This window comes from Canis aureus, chromosome 20 (genome assembly GCF_053574225.1).
Source record: "Canis aureus isolate CA01 chromosome 20, VMU_Caureus_v.1.0, whole genome shotgun sequence".
In the NCBI taxonomy this organism is placed as follows: Eukaryota; Metazoa; Chordata; class Mammalia; order Carnivora; family Canidae; genus Canis; species Canis aureus.
The window spans coordinates 59,897,850-59,918,580 of NC_135630.1; the positions used below are offsets into that span (position 1 = coordinate 59,897,850).

The following is a 20,731-nucleotide window of genomic DNA, read 5'->3' on the forward strand; positions in this document are numbered from 1 at the left end:
AGCCCACGCCCACACCCGCGCCCGCAGACCCCCCTGGACTCTCCGGCGAATCCCCCGGCCGGCTCCCGGGTCAGGGCTGGCACTTCCTCGGAGGCCGAGCTGCAGAAATGAGAGCAGGACATGGCCACAGCGGGGGGAGGACAGGAGCCTGGGCCAGAACCAGAGCGGGGGGCCTGGCCACCACGACCCAGGGCGCAGAGCCACCCAGCAGGGCTGCTTCCCGCACTCGGCCCGGCCCCGGGCCCCACTGAACCACGCCGCCTCCACCGCGCAGCCCGCTTCTCCCTGGGTGACCAAACAGGCAGACTCTGCCCCCAGCGCCTGGGCACCCCGGGTGGCCGCGGAGCCATTGGGTCCTCCGCAGCTTTGGTGCCCACACGGCGCCCTGTAACTTTCCAGAAAGATTACAATTTCAATCAAAATCTGTTTCAGTAAAACCTCCCCTTCCTCCACTGAAGGGTAACAGTTCTTCCCTCCGCAAACAGGACGTCGTAGGAACCCTGTGCGCCAAGGACAGGCCTTACAGGAGGGCACGAGGGGCTGGGGGACGGGTCCGCTGCCAGGAGCTCGCCTCCATGTATTCAGGCCCCAGAGCAGGAGCAAAGCAGCTGGCCCGAGAGGCCCTTCCTCCTGGGTCTCAACTAGGGAAGATGCATTCCCGAGCAAACTCTCCCCGAAGCCGCTGCGGGCCCTTCCCCCGGGCCCACTGTGACCCCACGATCCCACGGAGCCAGGAAGCCGACTTCCACTTCGCTAATGAAAACCTCCATGCAGCCAAAATAGAAGCCGGGGGTGCTGGTCCCATGGGGTTTCCCTCCAGGGCCCCCGCGCCCCCCTCCTCGGGAGGGCCAGGCCACAGGCAGGTAGGCCAGGGTGCTGGGGCCTGGCGGCCGAGGGCAGGGGGCGCCCCCTCACTGCCCCCTCGGTGGCTTCCCCAGGGGAGGCCACATCTCCGTGTGTCTGTCCCCCTCGTTGTAACGGAGGCACCATCGACAGAGAGCGTCATGTTCGTCTTAGGCTAGGCCGGGGCGTATGGAGGGCGGCCCACGCGAGTGCAGCTGACGTCCGTCCCCGTGCGCACTCACACGCTCTTCCCTTGGGGCGACAGCTTTCGAGACCTACCCTCCCAGCAACGTTCAAGCTCACGATACGGCGTCGTCACCCACGGTCCCCCTGCCGCACGCCACCTGCTCTGTGACCGAAAGCGCGTCGCTTTGCCCCCCACCCATTTCACCCAGTCCCCCTCCGCGCCCCTGGCAGCCACTAACCTGCTCTCTGTATCTAGGAGCTTCCTTTTTCTGTTTTCCGGTTTTAGATTCCACAGACGACGGAGATCACACGGAATTTGTCTTATTATTTGACTTATTTCACTGAGCGTAATGCCTTTAAGGCTCATCCACGTTATCACAAATAGCAAGATTTCACTCTTTTTATGGCTAAATTACGTGCAAACACACACACGCCCCGTACCTTCTTCAGGCACCCGTCCACCCATGAGCGCCGAGCTCGCTTCCGAGCCTTGGCTACCGTAGACACTGGACGCCACGAGCGTGGGGTAGGTTTGCGTTTTCATTTTCTTCAGCTAAATACCCAGAAGGGGCATTGCTAAATCACATGATATTCCTATTTTTTATTTTTTGAGGACTCTCTATACTGTTTTCAACAGTGGCTGCACCAATCCACACCCCCAACAGTGCAGCAGGGCTCCCTTCCTCTGTATCCTCACCGACATGTGTTCTTCCTCGTGTTTTTTAGGGTATCCGTCCTACAAGTGTGAGGTGCTGTCCTCTGTGGGTCTTGCTCCCAAGAACAGTGCCCCAGTGGCTCCAGCATCTACCAAATGACTCTGGCCCTTGGGCTGCAGTAACTTTCCTTGTCCTGCCAGCCTGGAGGTCACAGGGGCTTCCCACGGCTGCTGACCCACAGGGCCAGCTTCTGACCTCTCAGCATCGCCGCCCTAACCACGCCACTACATTCAAGCCTTTCGGGGTTTTGGGGTTTTTTTTTAAATATTTTTTTTTAAGTATTCATTCATGAGAGACACAGAAAAAGAGAGAGAGAGGCAGAGACCCAGGCAGAGGGAGAAGCAGGCTCCATGCGGGGAGCCCGACGGGGGACTCGGCCCCAGGACCCCGGGATCATGCCCTGGGCCGAAGGCGGCACTGAACCGCCGAGCCACCAGGGCTGCCCATTCAAGCCTTTCAGTTTTAAAATCGCAAGCAGTTTTGTTTCCTGGTTAGACTCTGGCTAATGCAAGACTCCTAAACACACAAACTTCCATGAACCATGCAAACAAAAATTCCATCTCATGGTAAAATTAGGGGGAAAAAAAACACCATAGTCTCGAGGTTCTCCAGTTGTTGCTTTGTTCTTCACAGTAACCACAGAAATTAAGGATACTTCTAGTATCGGGCGCCCGGATAGCTCAGTCAGTTAAGGGACAGACTCAGGTTGTGATCTCAAGGTCATGACACTGAGCCCTGCATCAGGCTCTGCAGTAAGTATGGAACCTATTTGGGATGCTCCCCCTCCCCCTCCCTCTGCCCCTCCTTGCTCAGGCACTGTCTCTCTTAAAAAAAAAATTATATATATATATATACACACACATATATATATATTTCTGGGATCCAAGAGGAATAAGCTCCATATGTCCTTTCCTGCATTCACATCTCTGTGCTTGTTTGTCCTGATTATTCAGGGATGAAGTATGACGTGACGGAAAAACTGGAGAATCTAAGTAAGGTCCCCTGTCTCGGTTCTACTACTGATGTGACGTCAATTCAGCCTTTATGTCCTTGGGTCTCCGTTTTATTCATCTGAAAATAAGGAACTGAAGCACCTTCTCTCTGCAATGTCTTCCTGTTATAAAACTCTGTGATTCTAAGTTTATGGATAGATTCTGCTCATATACACGCCTCTAGGCATATGATTATTCTTAGAGCGACCCAGGAAGCATACACCTTCTGTTGATGAATCTGCATTTTATTGGAGAAATGTGTCTCCAAATTAGAACCCGAAGAATTTTTAGCCAGTTTGTTTTATTATAGTATCAACTTAGTAACTAAATATGTTTTAAATCTCTAAATACAGTGTGGGTTTACTGAATTATGATCACGATCACTTGATTAGCATACTTTAAAAAAAGCCCAAGTTTCTTTGATCTAAAGTAAACGGTTCCAAAGGTGGCTGCAGTAACAGCAATATGCTCCTTTGTGAGGCGACCGTGCTGCACCCCATCAAAAGGGAGTCTATGTCCCGTCGAGCCCAGTCAGCCCCCGCCAGCCCTTCGTTCAGATTTGCGGGCTGCAACCCAGGTAATGTCACGTAGCTTGGAACAGTACATCTTGCAAAATCTGCAGCTTCATCCTTTACTTCTTGGGATGCCCCCGCCTGGACCCCGCCACCATGTTGTGAGGAAGCTCAATCAACCGTGCTGGGAGCCCAGGTGGAGGAAGACTGAGCCCCCTGCCAAAGCTCCCGTTGAGTTCTCAGCCAGCAGCCGGCACCAACTGCCAACCACACATGTGAGGCTATTTTAGATCTTTCATCCACACCAGTGCCCAGAGAACACCACACACAGCTATCTGGTCAGCACACACTGAAATTTAAAAAAAAAAAAAAAATGTTGTTGCTTTAAGCTACTAAATTTGGGGAAGTTTCGTTAGGAGGAAATTTCTCCCTGTTAAATAGAGTTTAATGTTAGAGCAGAACCCCTTGCCTAAAATATACCAAGTCAGTCTTTCATCCACCTGCTCCTTCATTCCCTCAAATATTTATCGAACATCGACTACGCTAAATGCTGAGGATGCAGAGGAGACCAAATGGGGGCACGTCCCTGCCTACTATCTGGATGAGGGGACAGACAGGAACAGAGAAAGCGGATGATCGAGAATTGGTAAAATGCACTCCGGAACGAGGTAGGTGGTTAAGGAGCTGCCGTCATCAGAGAAATGAGAAAGAAGAGAGGCCTCCGGGCACCTGGCTGGCTCGGGTGGTGGAGCGTGCAACTCTTGATCTCAGGGTGGTGAGTTTGAGCCCCACCCTGAATGTAGAGATGACTTAAAAACAAAAAGATCTTCCAAAAAAAAAAAACAAAAACTGAAGTGAAGACTCAACTTAGGTCTCAAGGAAGACTAAACGTTAGGCAGTGGGGCGCCTGGGGGGCTCAGTGGTTGAGCGTCTGCCTTTGGCTCAGGGTGTGACCCTGGGGGACCCTGGGGTCCCACATCGGGCTCCCCTGGGCTCCCCGCAGGGAGCCTCCTTCTCCCTCTGCCTGTGTCTCTGCCTCTCCCTGTGTGTCTCTCATGAATCAATCAATCAATAAATGAATCTTTAAAAAAAAAAAAGTGAACTGGGCAGAGGGGGGAGCAAGAGCCCTCCACACAGAGAGCTGAGCAGCTGCGAGGAGCCTCTGGCAGAAGGAAAGGGGGTGACTCAAGATCTATGTCCAAAGCTGAAGGATGATGGTTCAAGACGAGACTGGAAGCTAGCAGGGCCTGGTAAGACGTGCCGCCCTCGTAGGGGCAGCCCTGGCAGGAGGGTCACCGGGCCAACCGTACCCGACCAGATTCCCTCGCTGACCCCAGGGGGGGAACCTGGGAGGAACCGGAGCACTCCACCACGCAGACTCTGAGTGCAGCGACGCCTGGAGCGCTGCAATCCTGGGGCCCACGGCCACGTCCTCGCTGCACCTCCCTGCGTCGCGTGCACACACCTATGTCTCCAGGAGTCGAGACCCGCTGGGCCCACGGGCTCGGTTTCCCTCGCCTCCGCATTCCCCTCATCGCATCTAGCAGAGCGCTGGACACACAGCAAATGTTTAATTGTTCCCTACAATTCCAGAACATGAGTAAGCAAGGCACTCACACTAGCCTGTCCGAAGTGATCTCCCCGGAGAAAATTCTACAGCCTCATTTGGAGAGCCATTCCGGTGGCAGCAACCCACACGGAAGCCTTGCCCGAAAATGTGATTCCTTCCTGACGGTGGTGCCTGCGCCCCATCCTCAGGGAGGGGGACAGTCCATCACGCTCCCCAAGAGCCTCGGCGCGCCCTGGAGACGCTGCCGGCTCACCCCAGCTCTCCTCCGGTGCCAACACACTGCACCCTCTCACCTTCCGCAGGGACACCCCTTAGCTGTTCCCTGGAGTCACCCCCACCCCCGCGCCGGGCTGGGAGGCCAGCGGTCCAGCAGCCCCGAAACAAGGTCAACGATGCCTGAAGGGCTCCGAGCAGCGCTCAGAGCCCAGGCTCGCTCTCCTTCTCAGCCTGCTCGGTTTTGGGGCAACTCATGTGTGCACATGCATGTTGTGCGTGCACGTGCGCACACACACACACACACACACACTTCAACTTCTGACCGGTTCAAAGAACAACCCGTTTTATAAGGGGAGCTTGCCAACTGGCCTCTGTTCTTCACCACCAGCCCCATCTTATCCACCTGCCTTCATACATCATTTGTGGCGGGGGGGGGGGGGGGAACTCTTGCCCTCCCTAATTCTGTAAATAATGTGACACCAGAAATGAGCAGCGCTATTTTTTGCTGGCATTCCCACTACCTTCTCCCTGTGTGAAGGCATCACGCAGACTGTGAAATAGCTCCAAGAAATTCCATCACTCCAACGTATCAAGAATTCACCAACAATAAATCACTGGTCATTCTACAAATAATGAGGCTCTAATAACATAAGCAGCTGTCGTGCTTTTTTTTTTTTTTCTTTAAGAAACTGGTTTTTGGCACTCAAGTGAAAACTCTTCAATTTCATTTCAAAAAACACTGTTAAATTCCGTTTGCAGGGATCCCTGGGTGGCGCAGCGGTTTAGCGCCTGCCTTTGGCCCAGGGCGCGATCCTGGAGACCCGGGATCGAATCCCACGTCGGGCTCCCTGCATGGAGCCTGCTTCTCCCTCTGCCTGTGTCTCTGCCTCTCCCTCTGCCTGTGTCTCTGCCTCTCTCTCTCTCTGTGTGACTATCATAAAAAAAAAAAAAAATTAAAAATTCCGTTTGCAATGACTTTTCATCTCTCGTCAAAGAAACAGAAATCCCCTAGTTACTCTTACTGTAGCCATGGCAGCAGTCTATATTACGCCATTTAAACAAGATCAGGGGTAGGATACTTACTGAACTGCGAGAGGTGCTCACAAAAACCATGTGCAGTGTTTGCACAGAAAAAAAAGGAAGACTGTGTATATAATACAATCACAACTAACTCCTAAATTTAAATTAGACCATTTCATTGAACCAACAAACCCCAGTTTCAGAAAAACTAGTGAAATATGTGTCCTACAAATCTGTGTTGCTTAAAGTACTCCCAAAATTATTAGCATGCGATACTTTTGACATTTTTAAGGCAATACGCAGCAAGACACTTATCAAGAACTTATACATGCAAAAAAAAAAACTTATACATGCATTATCTCAATCATTTATTGGAGTAAATTGAGGAGGATATTAGGAAATATTGATTGTTTTGTTTGTGGTGATGTGTAGAGGAACTCAAAAGTTTTAGTCAAACCGTTCCCGGAATACACTGCTGTATAATTAGTATTTCTAAGAGTTTGCAACAATAAACTGCCAACAATAGGCATCTGCGAAATAAACATCAGGATCTCGGTCACAGGAGTCAAAGGCTGCTTAAAGACGAAGGATGCCTTTGCTTCATCAAACACGCAAATGATCTAAGCAAGCATTGCAAAGGGGATGGAACGCACTTTCAGGATGAAATCGGGATCCAAAATATATTTATTTTAATAAAGCAAATGCTTGGTGCTCACTGAATTCAACAGCAGTAGTAATCTGTTAGCAGAAAATGAATCTCCGCATAATAAATATTACCTAAATGTGTTTCATGAACCCTCTAGGACACGTCGGAGTCCAATTCTGAATCTAAAGCCCATCTGTCGTGGATAATGTGTTTAAATTGATCGCAAACACTCAGGAAACGCACCGCAGCTGCCATCGTTGGTTAAGAACCCATTACGCGGCGCTCTGGGCCCCCCGAGGGAGAAGCACCGCAAGGGGCTCCGGCGCGGCAGCAGGCCCGGGGTCGAGGCGTCCCTAAGCCACCCCGGGCTCGCACCTCCGCGCCCGCCTCAGGGACAGACCCGGCGACTCGCTCTGCGCAGACCCCACAGCTCTGTGCAGGTGCTGTCTGCGCACACGGGCGGCAGGGGTCAGGGCCGCCCGGTCACGGTTAGGGACCTCGACGGCCGCCCTGGGTCACGGTTAGGGACCGGGACGGCTGAGCTGCCCCGGGTCACGGTTAGGGACCTTGACAGCCGCCCTGGGTCACGGTTAGGGACCTCCACGGTGGGGCCGCCCCGGGTCATGGTTAGGGACCTCGACGGCCGCCCTGGGTCACGGTTAGAGACCTGGACAGTGGGGCCGCCCCGGGTCACGGTTAGGGACCTCCACGGTGGGGCCGCCCCGGGTCACGGTTAGGGACCTTGACAGCCGCCCTGGGTCACGGTTAGGGACCTGGACGGCCGGGCTGCCCCGGGTCACGGTTAGGGACCTTGACAGCCGCCCCGGGTCACGGTTAGGGACCTTGACAGCCGCCCTGGGTCACGGTTAGGGACCTTGACAGCCGCCCCGGGTCACGGTTAGGGACCTCCACGGTGGGGCCGCCCCGGGTCATGGTTAGGGACCTTGACAGCCGCCCCGGGTCACGGTTAGAGACCTCCACGGTGGGGCCGCCCCGGGTCATGGTTAGGGACCTTGACAGCCGCCCTGGGTCACGGTTAGGGACCTTGACAGCTGCCCCGGGTCACGGTTAGGGACCTTGACGGCCGCGCCCGCCGAGGGCAGCCGCCGACCCTAGCCCCCCCCGCCCCCCCCCGGTTCCAGGTGACCCCGACTTTCCGCTCCAGGTGCTTTCACTCGGCCAGAGCTCGCAGGAGCCTCGGTTACAGGGAGGCAGGTCGGCACCGCCCGAGCCGTCGCCCCGCGCCCGGGAAGCGCAGCTGCACCCTCGGCCCCAACTCAGCCTCCCGGCCCCAAGCCCGCTCCCGGCGCCCAGGCGGACCCGGGGGAGGGGAGGGGGGGACCGCGGCGCGGGGTCTGCGGGGGCGCGGGGGCGGGACGGGGCGCCCCGGGGCACGGCCCGGCCCCCGCCCGCCGCCCCCCTCCCCGGCCCGGCCCCCGCCCGCCGCCCCCCTCCCCGGCCCGCTGCCCGCCCTCCCCGCGCCCCCCGCGCCCCCCGCGCCCCCCTACCTGTCTCAGGATGAAGCTGGTCGAGGTGGTGCTGCCATCGGATCTCTTCAGCCTGCTCCTCCGGGTCGTGGTGCCTCGGGCCACCTGGACTCGACACGCGGGGCCAGAGAAGCCGCTGAGCGCCCCGGCGTGGAGCCCGCGCCCCGGGACGGAGCCCCCGCCCCGCCCCCCGGACCCCGGAGCCCGCGCCCCAGCCTCCTCCGCCGGGCCCGCGTGCGGCCCCCCCGGCCCCCCCGGCCCCCCCGGCGCCCCCCGGCGCCCCCCCGCCCCCGACGGCTGCGCGGAGGCCCGGGAGGAGCGGCCCGCGAGCACCCACCACATCCATTAACAGGGACTCTCGGGGTGCGGGGTCCGAGTCCCCGGCATCGGCTGGGGAAGGCTGCGGGCTCCGGAGCGGAGCGCGGACGCCGGCGAGGTGAGGAGGAGGGGGGAGGGGGAGGGGAGGAGCCGGGGAGGGGGGAGGGGCCGGGGGAGGAGCCGGGGAGGGGGGAGGAGCCGGGGAGGGAGGAGAGGCCGGGGAGGGGGAGGGAGGAGGGGCCGGGGAGGGAGGAGGAGGGGGGAGGGGGAGGGGAGGAGGAGGGGAGGGAGGAGGGGCCGGGGGAGGAGCCGGGGAGGGAGGAGAGGCGGGGAGGGGGAGGGGAGGGGGAGGGGAGGGGGAGGGGCCGGGGGAGGGACCAGAGGGATTGGGGAGGGGCCGGGGAGGAAGGGGGCGGGCCCGGGAGGGGGATGGGGAGGGGCCAGGGATGTAGGAGCGCCCAGGAGGGGGAAGGACCGGGGATGTGGGAGGATCGGGGGAGGATCCGGGGAGGGGCCGAGGAGGGGAGGGGAGGGGCGGGGAGGAGAGGGGGAGGAGCACGCGGAGGAGGGCGGGGGCGGTCCCTGGGGGAGGCGGAGGACAGGCTCAGCGCCGCAGGGGGCGTAGGAGAGCGCGGAGCTTCGGGGCAGGGCGCTTGCTGCGGGGGGCGCTTGCGTCCTGGGGGTCAAGGCCGGGCCGACCTGCTGGAGGCCGCGCTGCGCCGCGCCCCCGGGCTCCCCTGCACGTTCCTGCGAGACCCGCGCGGGGCGCGACCGAGGGCGCCGAGCGCAAGGGGAGCCCCTGACCGTTCTCGGGATAGAGCCCCCCCCACGGCCAGGGCCCGGGAGCCCCCCCCGCCCCGCCCCGCCCCGCCCCGCCCCCTCCAGCCACTGCCCGGGAGCCCCCACACCCCACCCCACCCCACCCCACCCCACCCCCACCCCACCCCCACCCCACCCCCACCCCCTACAGCCAGTGCCCCGGAGCCCCGCCAGCTGCTGCAGGAGCCGCCACCTGCGCTTCTGGGGCTGTTGGTGACCAAGGGCCGCGCCTGCGGTCGGTGCCCCTGAGGGTCGCGGCGCCCTCCCCACCCGCGGACGCTGCCCGGACCTTCACCTCTGCAACAGTCTGCGGACCAGGCCCTGGCCTGGGGCCCCGCACGCGGCTGCAGGCACCTGTGCGCACACGCACGTGCACACACACAGGCACATGCACACGCACGTGCACACGTGTATATGCAGATTTTGGACTTCACCAAAATTAAAGACTTTTGTACCTGAAGGGCACCATGGCCACCTGAAGGCCCACCCAGAATGGGAGACAATGTGGGCCTAGCCCCTAAGGGTAGAGGACTCTACCCGCTCTATGTATAAGGGAAACTCACAGCTCAGTAATTTTTAAAAAAAAATTTTTTTTTAAGATTTTAAAAGTGGACAAAGAAGGACACCCAGGTGACTTGGTCAGGTAAGCATCTGACTCCAGGTTTCGGCTCAGGCCCGGATCACGGATCGAGTCCTGCGAGGATGGGCAGGCTCCGCTGGGAGTCTGCTGAGGATCCCCCCCCTCCCCTCCCCTCCCCACCCACCCCTTCTTACCACCCCCCCACCTGTGGGCACCTCTAAATAATTCATTAATTGAAAATGGGCAGAGGGCAGCCTGGGTGGCCCAGCAGTTGAGCGCTGCCTGCGGCCCAGGCCATGACCCTGGGGTCCCGGGATCGAGTCCTGCATGGGGCCTGCTTCCCCCTGTGCCTGGGCCTCTGCCTCTCTCTGTGTGTCTCATGAATAAATAAATTAAATCTTTAAAAAAAAAAAAAAAGAAAATGGGCAAAAAATCTGAATAAATATTTCTCTTTTAAAAAACATATCCAAAAAAGAAAAAAAAAGTATCCAAATGACTGGTGAGTGCAGGAGAAGGGGCTTGGCGTGGGTGTCACCAGGCCACACCTCTGAACCTCGAGGCAGCCCTCCATCCAGGGGACACGTGTCCTCAGCCCAGTGCTGGCCAGGCCTGCGGGCCCCCGGGCCAAACCCTGCCGACCAGCTCCCACACAGGCTCCCCAGGAAAGTGCCACACAGAGTCTTCAGGTGGCGCCGCAGGTGCAGGGCCACGAGGGCTGGAAGCACAGGGCAGCTCTGCCCTGGGAGGGAGGGGAGGGGGGAGAGGGGGAGGAAGAGGAGGAAGGAGGAAGAGGAGGAGGAGGGAGGAAGGAGGAAGAGGAGGAGGAGGGAGGAAGGAGGAGGAGGCCTGGAAGCAGTGGGGCAGCTCTGCTGTGGGAGAATGAGGGGGAGGGGGAGAGGGGGAGGAGGGGAGGAGGAGGGGAAACGAGGGGGGAGGAGGGGGGCTGTGTGTCCGTGTGTCCGCGACCAGGCGAGCCTGGGGCACGCCAGGCCAGGCGCGAGAGCGGTCATGAAAGGTCATAGACGGTGTGGTTCCAGGCATATGCGGTGTCGGGGATACGGATGGATTTAGGGACGGAAAGCAGAGTAGGGGTGGCCTAGGGCTCGGGACACTGGGGGTGACTGTGGCGACTAAGGGTACAGGCCTCTTCACGCTGTGGTCCACAGGGGCCGGGCAGGGGCAGCGACCTGGGCGATGGGGACCAAGGAGGGCGCCCGTGATGAGCGCCGGGTGGGCTTCGTGAGTGAGGGGGTCACTGAACTCTCCTCCTACTCACCAGAGACCCAGGCAGAGGGAGAAGCAGGCCCCATGCAGGGAGCCCAGCGCGGGACTCGAACTCAGGACCCTGGGGGCACGCCCTGAGCTGAAGGCAGGTGCTCAACCACTGAGCCCCCCGGGTGCCCTATATTCTACTCCTGAAACCAAAATTACATTATATGTTAACTAGAATTTAAATAGAAATTTGGGTGGGGGGGAGAAAAAATTTCAAGTTAAAGAAAAGGAAAAACCACACAACGCTCCTTTTTTGAGGTGAAGAAAATGTTTTAAAATTGATCATAGTGGTGGTTGCACATATCTGTGAATATGCTACAAATCTCAGAAGTGTACGCTTTATTTATTTATTTTTTTAAGATTTTTATTTATCTATCCATGAGAGACCCAGAGAGAGGCCGAGACCCAGGCAGAGGGAGCGGCAGGCTCCACGCAGGGAGCCCCACACGGGACTGGATCCCGGGACCCCGGGGTCGCGGCCTGGGCTGGAGGTGGACGCTCACCCGCTGGGCCCCCCGGGCGCCCCGAGAAGTGCCGCTTGGAGGGGGTGACGTGTCCGGCACGTGGATTCTCTGGCTACAGCTGGTGCCCTCCAAGGACCCAAGGGCGAGCCCCGAGGCCGTCAGGATCCTAGACGGGAGCCCGGGCAGTCGGTCCTGACACTGGCCGGAAGCACATTTTCCCGGATTTGTGTCCCGGGGCCAGGGAACCAAAAGCAAAAAAATGACTTTGTCAAAGTAAGAAGCTCTGCGCAGCGAAGGAAACAGTCACACACCTGGCGGACAAGCTCCTGACCGGGAGGACGTCAACAAAGACGCGCTGCTGAAGGTCAGCATCCAAGGGGCGCAGAGAACAGGTACAACTGCACTCGCGCGAGGACAATCCGATTAACACATGGGCAGGAGGCACCAAGAGACCGGCTCCAGCGAGACCTCCGGTGCCGGCATCCTCATCCGCAGGCACGGGGCAGGGACCCTGGTGGCCCAGTGGCTGGGTCCGGGGATGGCCCAATGGGGGCCCGCTCCACGGGGAGCCTGCCTCCCCCTCCCCGCGCTCCCTCGGTGCCAAATAAGTAAATTAAAAAAAAATAGAACTGTCGAGTCACTATATTGTACACCCGAAACTGACTGAATGCTGTGTTGACTCGCCCCAAATTTTTGAGGATTAAGAAATTAAAAAATGATTTCCTCGCTCTACCACTTGCTTTAAAAACTGCCTCTATCGACCTATAGCTGTGAAGAGGAGGGGAGAGTAAATGTACAGACTTGGACACTAAGGGGTCTTAAGTCTAAGAATTTTAGAGCCAATGATCCCAGTTGTATAGAATGAGGTGTTATTCTATACATATATATACGGAGAGGGCAGTTTAATTGATGTACTTTTTCATACAATATGAATATTCAAGAAAAGATCTTGATGCCCTAATAGGGCACCCGAGGGGCCCAGTGGTTGAGTGTCTGCCTTCGGCCCAGGGCGTGATCCTGGAGACCTGGGATCGAGTCCCGCGTCGGGCTCCCTGCATGGAGCCTACTTCTCCCTCTGCCTGGGTCTCTCATGAATAAATAAATAAAAAACATCTTTAAAAAAATAGAAAAGATAGTTCAGATTGCTACTACTGAACTACAGACATTTGTCTCTGAACTCTTGTGACAAACTTGACCAATCTTATAAAAGTTTAAAATGGTTGTTTTTCAGATTTTCCTGGACACTTTTTATCCCGGTTTATGTTTCCCGGGGCTGCTGTAACAAATCCAGGGGTTGAGACAACATAAATGTCTTCTGTCTCAGGATTAAAGGCTGGAAATCTGACCTCGAGGGGCCAGCAGGGCCGTGCTCCCTCTGCGGGCTCTGGAGGACAATCCCTTCCGTGCTTCTTCCAGCTTCTGATGGCCCAGGCCACCTGACTTGGGGCAGCGTCTCCTCGAGCCCCACCTCCGTCCTCACGTGCCTCGCTCACGGTGTGTCTGTCTGTCTTCCCATCCTATTAAGGACACCTTAAATCCAGGATGATCCCGCCTCAAGATCCTTAACTAATGACACCTGCAAACCCTTTTTCCAAATAAAGTCACATCCTGACACTCTAGGCAAATACGAATTTCGGGAGGGGCACGATTCCTCCCACTACACTTTGTTAAGAAGTAACATAATTTGTCTTTTTGACACAGTAAGGTTTTTAGAAAACTCTAAGTCAAATTTAGCTTGGGCAAATTAGAATAATTCTGGGAAAAACTTTAAAAAATAAATCTACACCTTTAATCTCCAAAAGAAACTAAATTGTACTAAGTACTAACAAAAAATTAAATCCCTAGAATTGAGTCTTTATTTATTGACTAAAACTGATGTAAAATAAGAAAAATGTCTTCTTACAGTAACAGAGCATGATAGATTGGTGCTATTTTATAATTTATTACTTATAAAAATGACTTGAGCTTTCTCATCATAATTCAAGGACTCCTTCCCTAGAAGAGACTAGACACGACTTTTACTAAGAGAAACTTTTGAAAATACCTAAGCCGTAATATATTTAACATTCAAAATAAATTACTTAAAAATTTAGGTGAACCTTTATAATCATCTTTAAAATGTACAGTGAAATTTGTTATATGCTCAATTATCAACTACTTGAAATGGCATCAGATGAAACTGTATATGCAAATAATTTCAAATCCTACTTGATAAACAATATAATTATTTAATGTTCAGGTAATTCTGTAATTACCGAATAATGAGACAATGTTGGTAGACTGTACATTTTCTAAACTGTATGAACATATCCCACTCCATATATTTTAATACCCAGGGGAAATTCTTTCTAATGTACCAAGATTACCTATGAAATAGCAGTTATTATTTTTTTTACAAAACAGCAAGTGTGAACCCAATGTAGAAATCTGATATTAGACAATTCCTTTGGAAGAAAACGTTTAATTATAAAGAGGTCTTAAAATAAATACAACCCATAAGAACATGGAAAAGAAAGAAAAATAACAACCCTGTTATTTCCTATTAAACCAAAAATATCATCCTAGTACACAGATGTAATAACATTTTTATACTATCAACAACCTGCAACACAAAACCCATTACAGTGTGGCCAAAATAAAATTGTTTTTAATTTAAGAGGGAGAAGACACTTCTGGATGTATAAAATTTCACAGATAAATGCCAATATACACTATTTATATACATGTCGCATGTTATATTATTCCAAAACTACATTTGGTGAACTTAATTGGCTGATCCCAATTGAGTGGGTGTGCAGTATTTAGACGAGTTCAAAGACTTACGCAGAATCAAGCTCTTACAATTCAGATCACAATTATACATGAAATATTTACACAAACATTAAAATAACCTTATTAAATACTGTGTGGGAGGAAAAAAAATGTAAGATTTTCGATATATATGCAAACATTAACGGTTATCAAGAGCAGCTTTATAAATGCTTTTTATGTTTTTTCTTTAAAGAATAGAAGATTCATTTCCAAAAAAATAAGGTACCATTTGAGAATTTTTAAAAAAGTATAGAAGTGAATTCACATGGAAGGAAAATACTGGATGAAAAAAAGAGCAGGAGACATTCAAGGTTAAAACCTTCTCTTAAAAGTTACTTATATCTGAAATAAGACAATGACAGAAATTGGGCTTTCAAATACTGCTCCGTTTCTTCCTTTAAATGTAGACCAAGTAATATATAGACCATTTTATTTTAGGACACAGTTTCTTTGAAAAAAAAAAGAACATACTTGTAATTAAATTTCTGCAAATAGATAAATGACAAAAATTTTCAGAACACTTCCTTCAAATAGATTCTTAGCAGGAAGATTAAGGGCTTTCTTTGAAAAACAATTTATGTCCTTTGTTTTTCCCCGTCTAAGTACCGTCTATCTCTAAGCATATGTTTTCACCACCTCCTATTTTGTGTTATCTAAAAAGTTGGTAGATGATACAGCAGTGTATGGATTTTTAGGAGGAAATTATAACCCTACTGGTTTACTGATTCCAATAGTATGTGGAGTCTATCAGCACTGTAAGCTAATTCATACAATGTAGGCTTCAGAAAAACCGTCTTGAGCTTCCCTATCAATCCACTGCCTGCTGGTGTCCCACAGGCTTACAATCCTCTCTGAGAGGAATGGCCAAATTTTTCAACAGCCTGGCAATAGCGATGGCACTTGAATCACCTCTTTAACGAAACACACTTCTATAAAAACACACTTATTATTCATGCTTAGGATTTATCACCTCAAATTCCTAGGACTGTCTCATGGCTCAAATTCACAAGTAATCCGTAAAGAGAAAACGCAGCATCTCTGCACACCGCATTTCAGGAAGGAAAACAAGCGGGCCTTATCTTCCTTAGAGAATGGCCAAAGTCACTTTAGGAGGTCATTATGGCAATTCTAAATACAAGGGAGTCTTGTAAGAAAAATGCTGGTCTCCAGGGAATAGAAAATGCGTTGCGGGGCATTCCTCGGCTCACAGCTGCCTTGACAGGGACGAGCTAAATGCTTACCACACATCTGCATTTATAAGGTCTTCACGGTTAATAACAGAAAACATTTTTGTTCCTTCCAAATTGCTCTTGCTTCTATAGACAATTATATGCTAATTACTACTCAACATAACAGGGAGCAAAACTGACAGTACTGCAAGCACAACTGCAATTTAAGGAACCAAAGGGAAATACGTTGGCAAGCTAAATGCTCACCGAAAAGGAAGTTCGTCTTTTGAAATAACGGTTTCTGGGGAACACTGAAAAAAATATGCAGACAAAAAATATTCAAAGGTTTTGTTGCTCTCCCAATGATCAGGTTTTAGGGATAAACGATGGTTTCTTTAAAAGTAGAATTTCCATAGTCCTTTCCCATGTTCTTTAAGTGTCATAAGGCTAGTTACTGGGTGTCCAGATTTGTGTAGAAAGATTTGAAAATAAGACAAACTAACTGGAAGCTACCTGAAGCTGCCTCTGATCAAAAGTGGGAATTCGGGCAGCCGGGGTGGCTCAGCAGTTTAGCGCCGCTTTCAGCCAAGAGTGTGATCCTGGAGACCCGGGATCGAGTCCCGCGTCGGGCTCCGTGCATGGAGCTTGGTTCTTCCTCTGCCTGTGTCTCTGCCTCTCTCTCTCGGTCTCTCTCATGAATAAATAAATAAAATCTTAAAAAAAAAAAAAAAGTTGGAATTCAAACAAATTGGATTGAAAAAAATCCTTTAATGGCCTAGCAGAGTTAGAGAAGTTTTTGTGCTTTATTTAGTCACCATTCTTTTGAGTTGAGAAAAAAATTTTTTTCTTTTAATATTTTCAGATTAGAATCACAAAGGTCAAGTAATACACATATGAAGGCTTGCAAGAAAATGCTTGGGTTTGTTCTAAAGAAGAGGCTGCTGATGGTAATTTGCCTGAGGCTGTGCAACTGAATGAGCTGGAACCGCCACTGGAAAGCCGGCCAGTTGCGGCAAATTGGAAGTAGCGTTCTGATAAGATGACATATCCACAGACATCCCCATCTGCTGCGTGTAAGCGGCTGCACCAGTAGCTGATGGAAGGTTAGAGTTCTGGTTCATATAAGCAGGGTTGGAAACAGTGTCTTGTCCAGTGCTACAAACAAAATTTTAAAAAGAAAACCGTATTTATAAATCTCGCATTATCTAAGTCATGGTCAGAGATCAATCCTCATGAAACAATAAATGCCTTTTCTATCTTTCAAGTTTATGTAACTCTGCTGTTCTGTTTATAATTTAATTACTCCAACTGTCCAACACTGTCAACATAATTTTTGTATTTGGCAAGAAGAAAGTACTCAAAAAAGAAACAAAACATAAGATTATATGTTTCGGCCTATATAATTTTGTTTCCTACAAAATCTCTTATTGCAAATATTTAAATTTTGAGGAGATGCAGACTGGGTTTCTCAAGGTGGTGTCCCTGGCCAGCTACACTGAGCACAAGCCCAGCTCAAGTGCACCTGCAGATGGTGCCCTCCCTTCCCCCAGCTCTCGGTCCGGCACGGAGGAGACCACCTCTTTTCTTCAGTGCCCTATACTTTCCTTTTCATAGGGCACTTTCAAAGCTGCCCCTCATAACTTAACCTGCATCTCTACGTAAAAATGACAAAGGCAGGGAGAACAATGTAATCCACACAGGACCCTGAATCTACCCTCACGGAAGCCCTGACCTATAGTTTACTCATTAACGCTACACCAAAACAAAAACACAAGTTGAAAATCACACCAAATTGCACGATTCCTGCATGTTCCTATAATTACTGTACATACATTCTTTTTAAAAGATACATAATTTCAAATTATACCAAATACACTGCTTACAACATGAGGATTAATGTCTACCCTGCTCCAGTTTTCCCCATTATTTCTAGCATCAACACAGAATAACAGAAAAAAATTTTTTTACTAAACACCAATGTGAACAGGTTTTTCGGATAATATCTACAATTTATTCTCATGAAATTTGATTAAAGATCATCTACCATGACTATATTGAATGAATATTTTGTATGGTTAAGCACAGTTAATAGAAAGCGATATATAAACCTGATTTTCAGAGAAGTGTTAGTATAAAATATTAGGCCACAGGGGCGCCTGGGTGCTCAGTTGGTTAAGCATCCAACTCTTGTCTTACTCAGGTCATGATCTCACAGTTGTGAGATGGAGCCCCATGTCGGGCTCTGAGCTCAGCTCAGCGTGGTGTGTGCTTGAGATTCTCTTTCCCTCTTCCTTTCCCCTGTGCTCTCTTTCTCTCTCACTCTCTCAAAAAACAAAAAACACAAATTCCACAGCTCAAACACACTAGGGAGTCAAAGTAAAGTTTTCTGATGTTCAGGATGCATGCAGACAGATATTCCTGGGACCACTCTGCTAGGCTGATTACAGCACAGTGGGTGCTGGGTACATCAGGGGCTTGGTCCCTATAAGGGACAGTTAACATTAGTTTGTCTCAGGGACCCAGACTATAATCCACGTCTAGGCAACCATTTTAGTAAAGCTAAGAATAGCACCAATCTGACTGCATGGCATTAAGAATGGAAAGTTCTGGGCAGCTCCGGGTGGCTCAGCCGTTTAGTGCCACCTTCAGTCCAGGATGTGATCCTGGAGTCCCGGGATGGAGTCCCACATCGGGTTCCCTGCATGGAGCCAGCTTCTCTCTCTGCCTGTGTCTCTGTCTCTCTCTCTCTGTGTCTCTCATAAATAAATACATAAAATCTTTAAAAACAAAACAAAATAAAAAGAATGGAAAGTTCTATAACTTCACCTCAACTATTAGTACTACTATAAAATTACTATTATTTTTTTAAAAAGGTCAATTTTTCTCATTATGAAAGTCTGTGAAAATTTAATGTATATGATGACAAAATTAACACTGCTCCCAGAAACTTACCTTAAATACGGCGTCTGTGCAGGCTGTGTTGTCACGGAAGAATTGACATTTGGAGGCAGAGATCTCAGTGGACCAATCTGATCTGGTCCGAGGCTGTAGCTTTGGGCAACAGTGACTTGGTGAATGCCTTGACCCATATAGTTTCCACCATGTGACGGAACTGGGTATGTCTATTAACCAAAGAGAAAAAACTGACTCTCTGATTTCCCAAACATCTATTTAACAACATAGCTAATACTTTAAAAGACTTAAATGAAATAAAACGGTATAGTTCTCTGGGTAGCAATCTGGTTCCACCAATCTATCTACCCTAGTACAAAAAGGGGAGAGCTGCCAAATCACAGTGCCAAATCTATGGAAATTTATGATTTACTTGATTGTTCTTTTATTTTGCAGGAGGCTGAAAGGAAAGGAGGTGGCATATTGTTAAGCAGCAGGCTGGAACCCATCCAGGTTGCCTATTACTCAATACCGTGCCTTGCCGCAGAGCCACAGGAAACTACCCGCCGCCGCGAAGGGCGGCCCATCACCACTTCAAGTCACCATCTCAATGACGACCTTCTTAACCCCTATCCCGGGATGACTTATTCAACTCCTTCCTAAGAATGACACTTGGAAGAATCAGGGCAGGCTGCAGACCCTCTCTGGCAACATCTCCTTTATCTTCTGCCTTTACAACAAATAGGACAAAAGTAAAGAAGATTTTTAGGTAAAAGGAATGTATCCTCAGGAAATAGCAAAATGGTCTCAGTTTCTTTGGTATTTTATGTGCCTTACCTAATGTTCAAAGTAGCGTCTCCTTTAAGGACCAGATCTACCATTTGCCTACCAAATACAGCCCTCAACACAATGCACATACTTAAAATCTATCATACAGTAACTATCATCACGCTAGTTTTAAACAAAACTATTTGTAAAGCAAAGACCACGGACACGAAGATTTAGCATGCTGGAAGTGCCGAATCGACTTTAATGCAGCTGCCATCACATCGACTCCTTGGCCTACACGTACCAACCCACTGCCAACCGGCTGAGCCTGGGAAGGGACCGCTTCTACAATGCGGGCTCCTGAGTGGCCTTTGCAGATCCAATTCATGGTGTGTTACTCCCAACTTTTTTAGCACAGAATTTTCTTTCTAATTAGAATAGGAACTTTGAATATTTTAAATGCGGTTATGCATGAATAGTATACAGAAGCTATGTGAAGAGTCAGACAGAAAGCTAACTTTTTTAAAACCTGGGTTGTGCTTAGCAGAACACAGTCTGAAAATACACAACACAAAACACAAAAACCTTACATAGGAATGACAAATAACCCTTTAGAAACACACAAAGAAGCACATATAACATATTTCTTTCAGATAATGGTGGAGACACTTCTATTTTGTTCCCCTTTCACAGTAGCAGCAAACATTCATTGAAAACAGAAGCAATACTGAATAAACTCTGGCTGTCTTTTGCACCCAGAAATCCTTTCTACCCTTGAATGTAAGGATTCTTTTCACCACTTTCAAAAGTTCGAGACATGGCATATTTGATAAATGCATCTTGTCTGATGTGACAGTTACCATAGAAACTCTTCTTTTTACTTAACAATTATGTCGTGTCAAGTTATCTAGATTATACACCCACATTCTATCTTTTCTCCTTGGTGTCTCCTTCACACACACTCCTTTACATAGCAGATCTCATAAATTAACATGAATTTTGTTCATCCAAATTCATTCTGGATTCAGTTGCTAACTGGTCGAAAAGGCTTCAGAATACTGGATGGTGATAAACATAAGTATTCGCTTCAGCAGGAAACACAGACTAGGTGTAAAGCTCTGGGAAAAGAGGCTCTTCATGAATGGCTTATGGACCCAGCACCGACGGGCCTGCATCGTATCCTTGTTGTGCATGAATGTTTAACAATTTATGTTATGCATCAAAGAAAAAATATAAAGCATGATCTGAGGACAAAAGACGTTCATTAACTAATAAGCCTCTTGCTCATCAGGAAGTCAAAGAAATCTTGACAGAAATTTTAAATGTTAAATCGTGCTTGTTGAGCCACAGAAACAGTGTCAGTACCTCATTTAGAGGACTTCTGATATGTCAGGCTCTGTCCTAAAAGGACTTGAACTTTTTTATATTTACAAAAGCAAATGAAGAGCCA

The 20,731-nt window shown here is 50.4% G+C and overlaps 2 protein-coding genes across 6 annotated transcripts in view; both read right to left on the reverse strand.

The window, feature by feature from the left end:
* Positions 1 to 8,639, reverse strand: part of CACNB4 (calcium voltage-gated channel auxiliary subunit beta 4) — a 222,293-nt gene extending 213,654 nt beyond the window's left edge. Inside the window, exons 1-2 of the mRNA XM_077861730.1 lie at positions 8,526 to 8,639; positions 8,210 to 8,293 (exon numbers count right to left, since the gene is read on the reverse strand). Coding sequence (XP_077717856.1) covers positions 8,210 to 8,293; positions 8,526 to 8,534 — 93 coding nt within the window. The 5' untranslated portion in view covers positions 8,535 to 8,639. The remainder of the gene's footprint in view (positions 1 to 8,209; positions 8,294 to 8,525) is intronic.
* Positions 8,640 to 14,082: 5,443 nt separating this feature from the next.
* The window catches only part of STAM2 (signal transducing adaptor molecule 2), a 45,403-nt gene continuing 38,754 nt past the window's right edge, over positions 14,083 to 20,731 (reverse strand). For all 5 annotated transcript variants that reach the window (XM_077861740.1, XM_077861737.1, XM_077861735.1 and 2 more), the window contains 2 exons: positions 18,574 to 18,743; positions 14,083 to 16,776 (listed from right to left, as the gene is read on the reverse strand). In XM_077861740.1, coding sequence (XP_077717866.1) covers positions 16,548 to 16,776; positions 18,574 to 18,743 — 399 coding nt within the window. In that variant the 3' untranslated portion in view covers positions 14,083 to 16,547. The remainder of the gene's footprint in view (positions 16,777 to 18,573; positions 18,744 to 20,731) is intronic.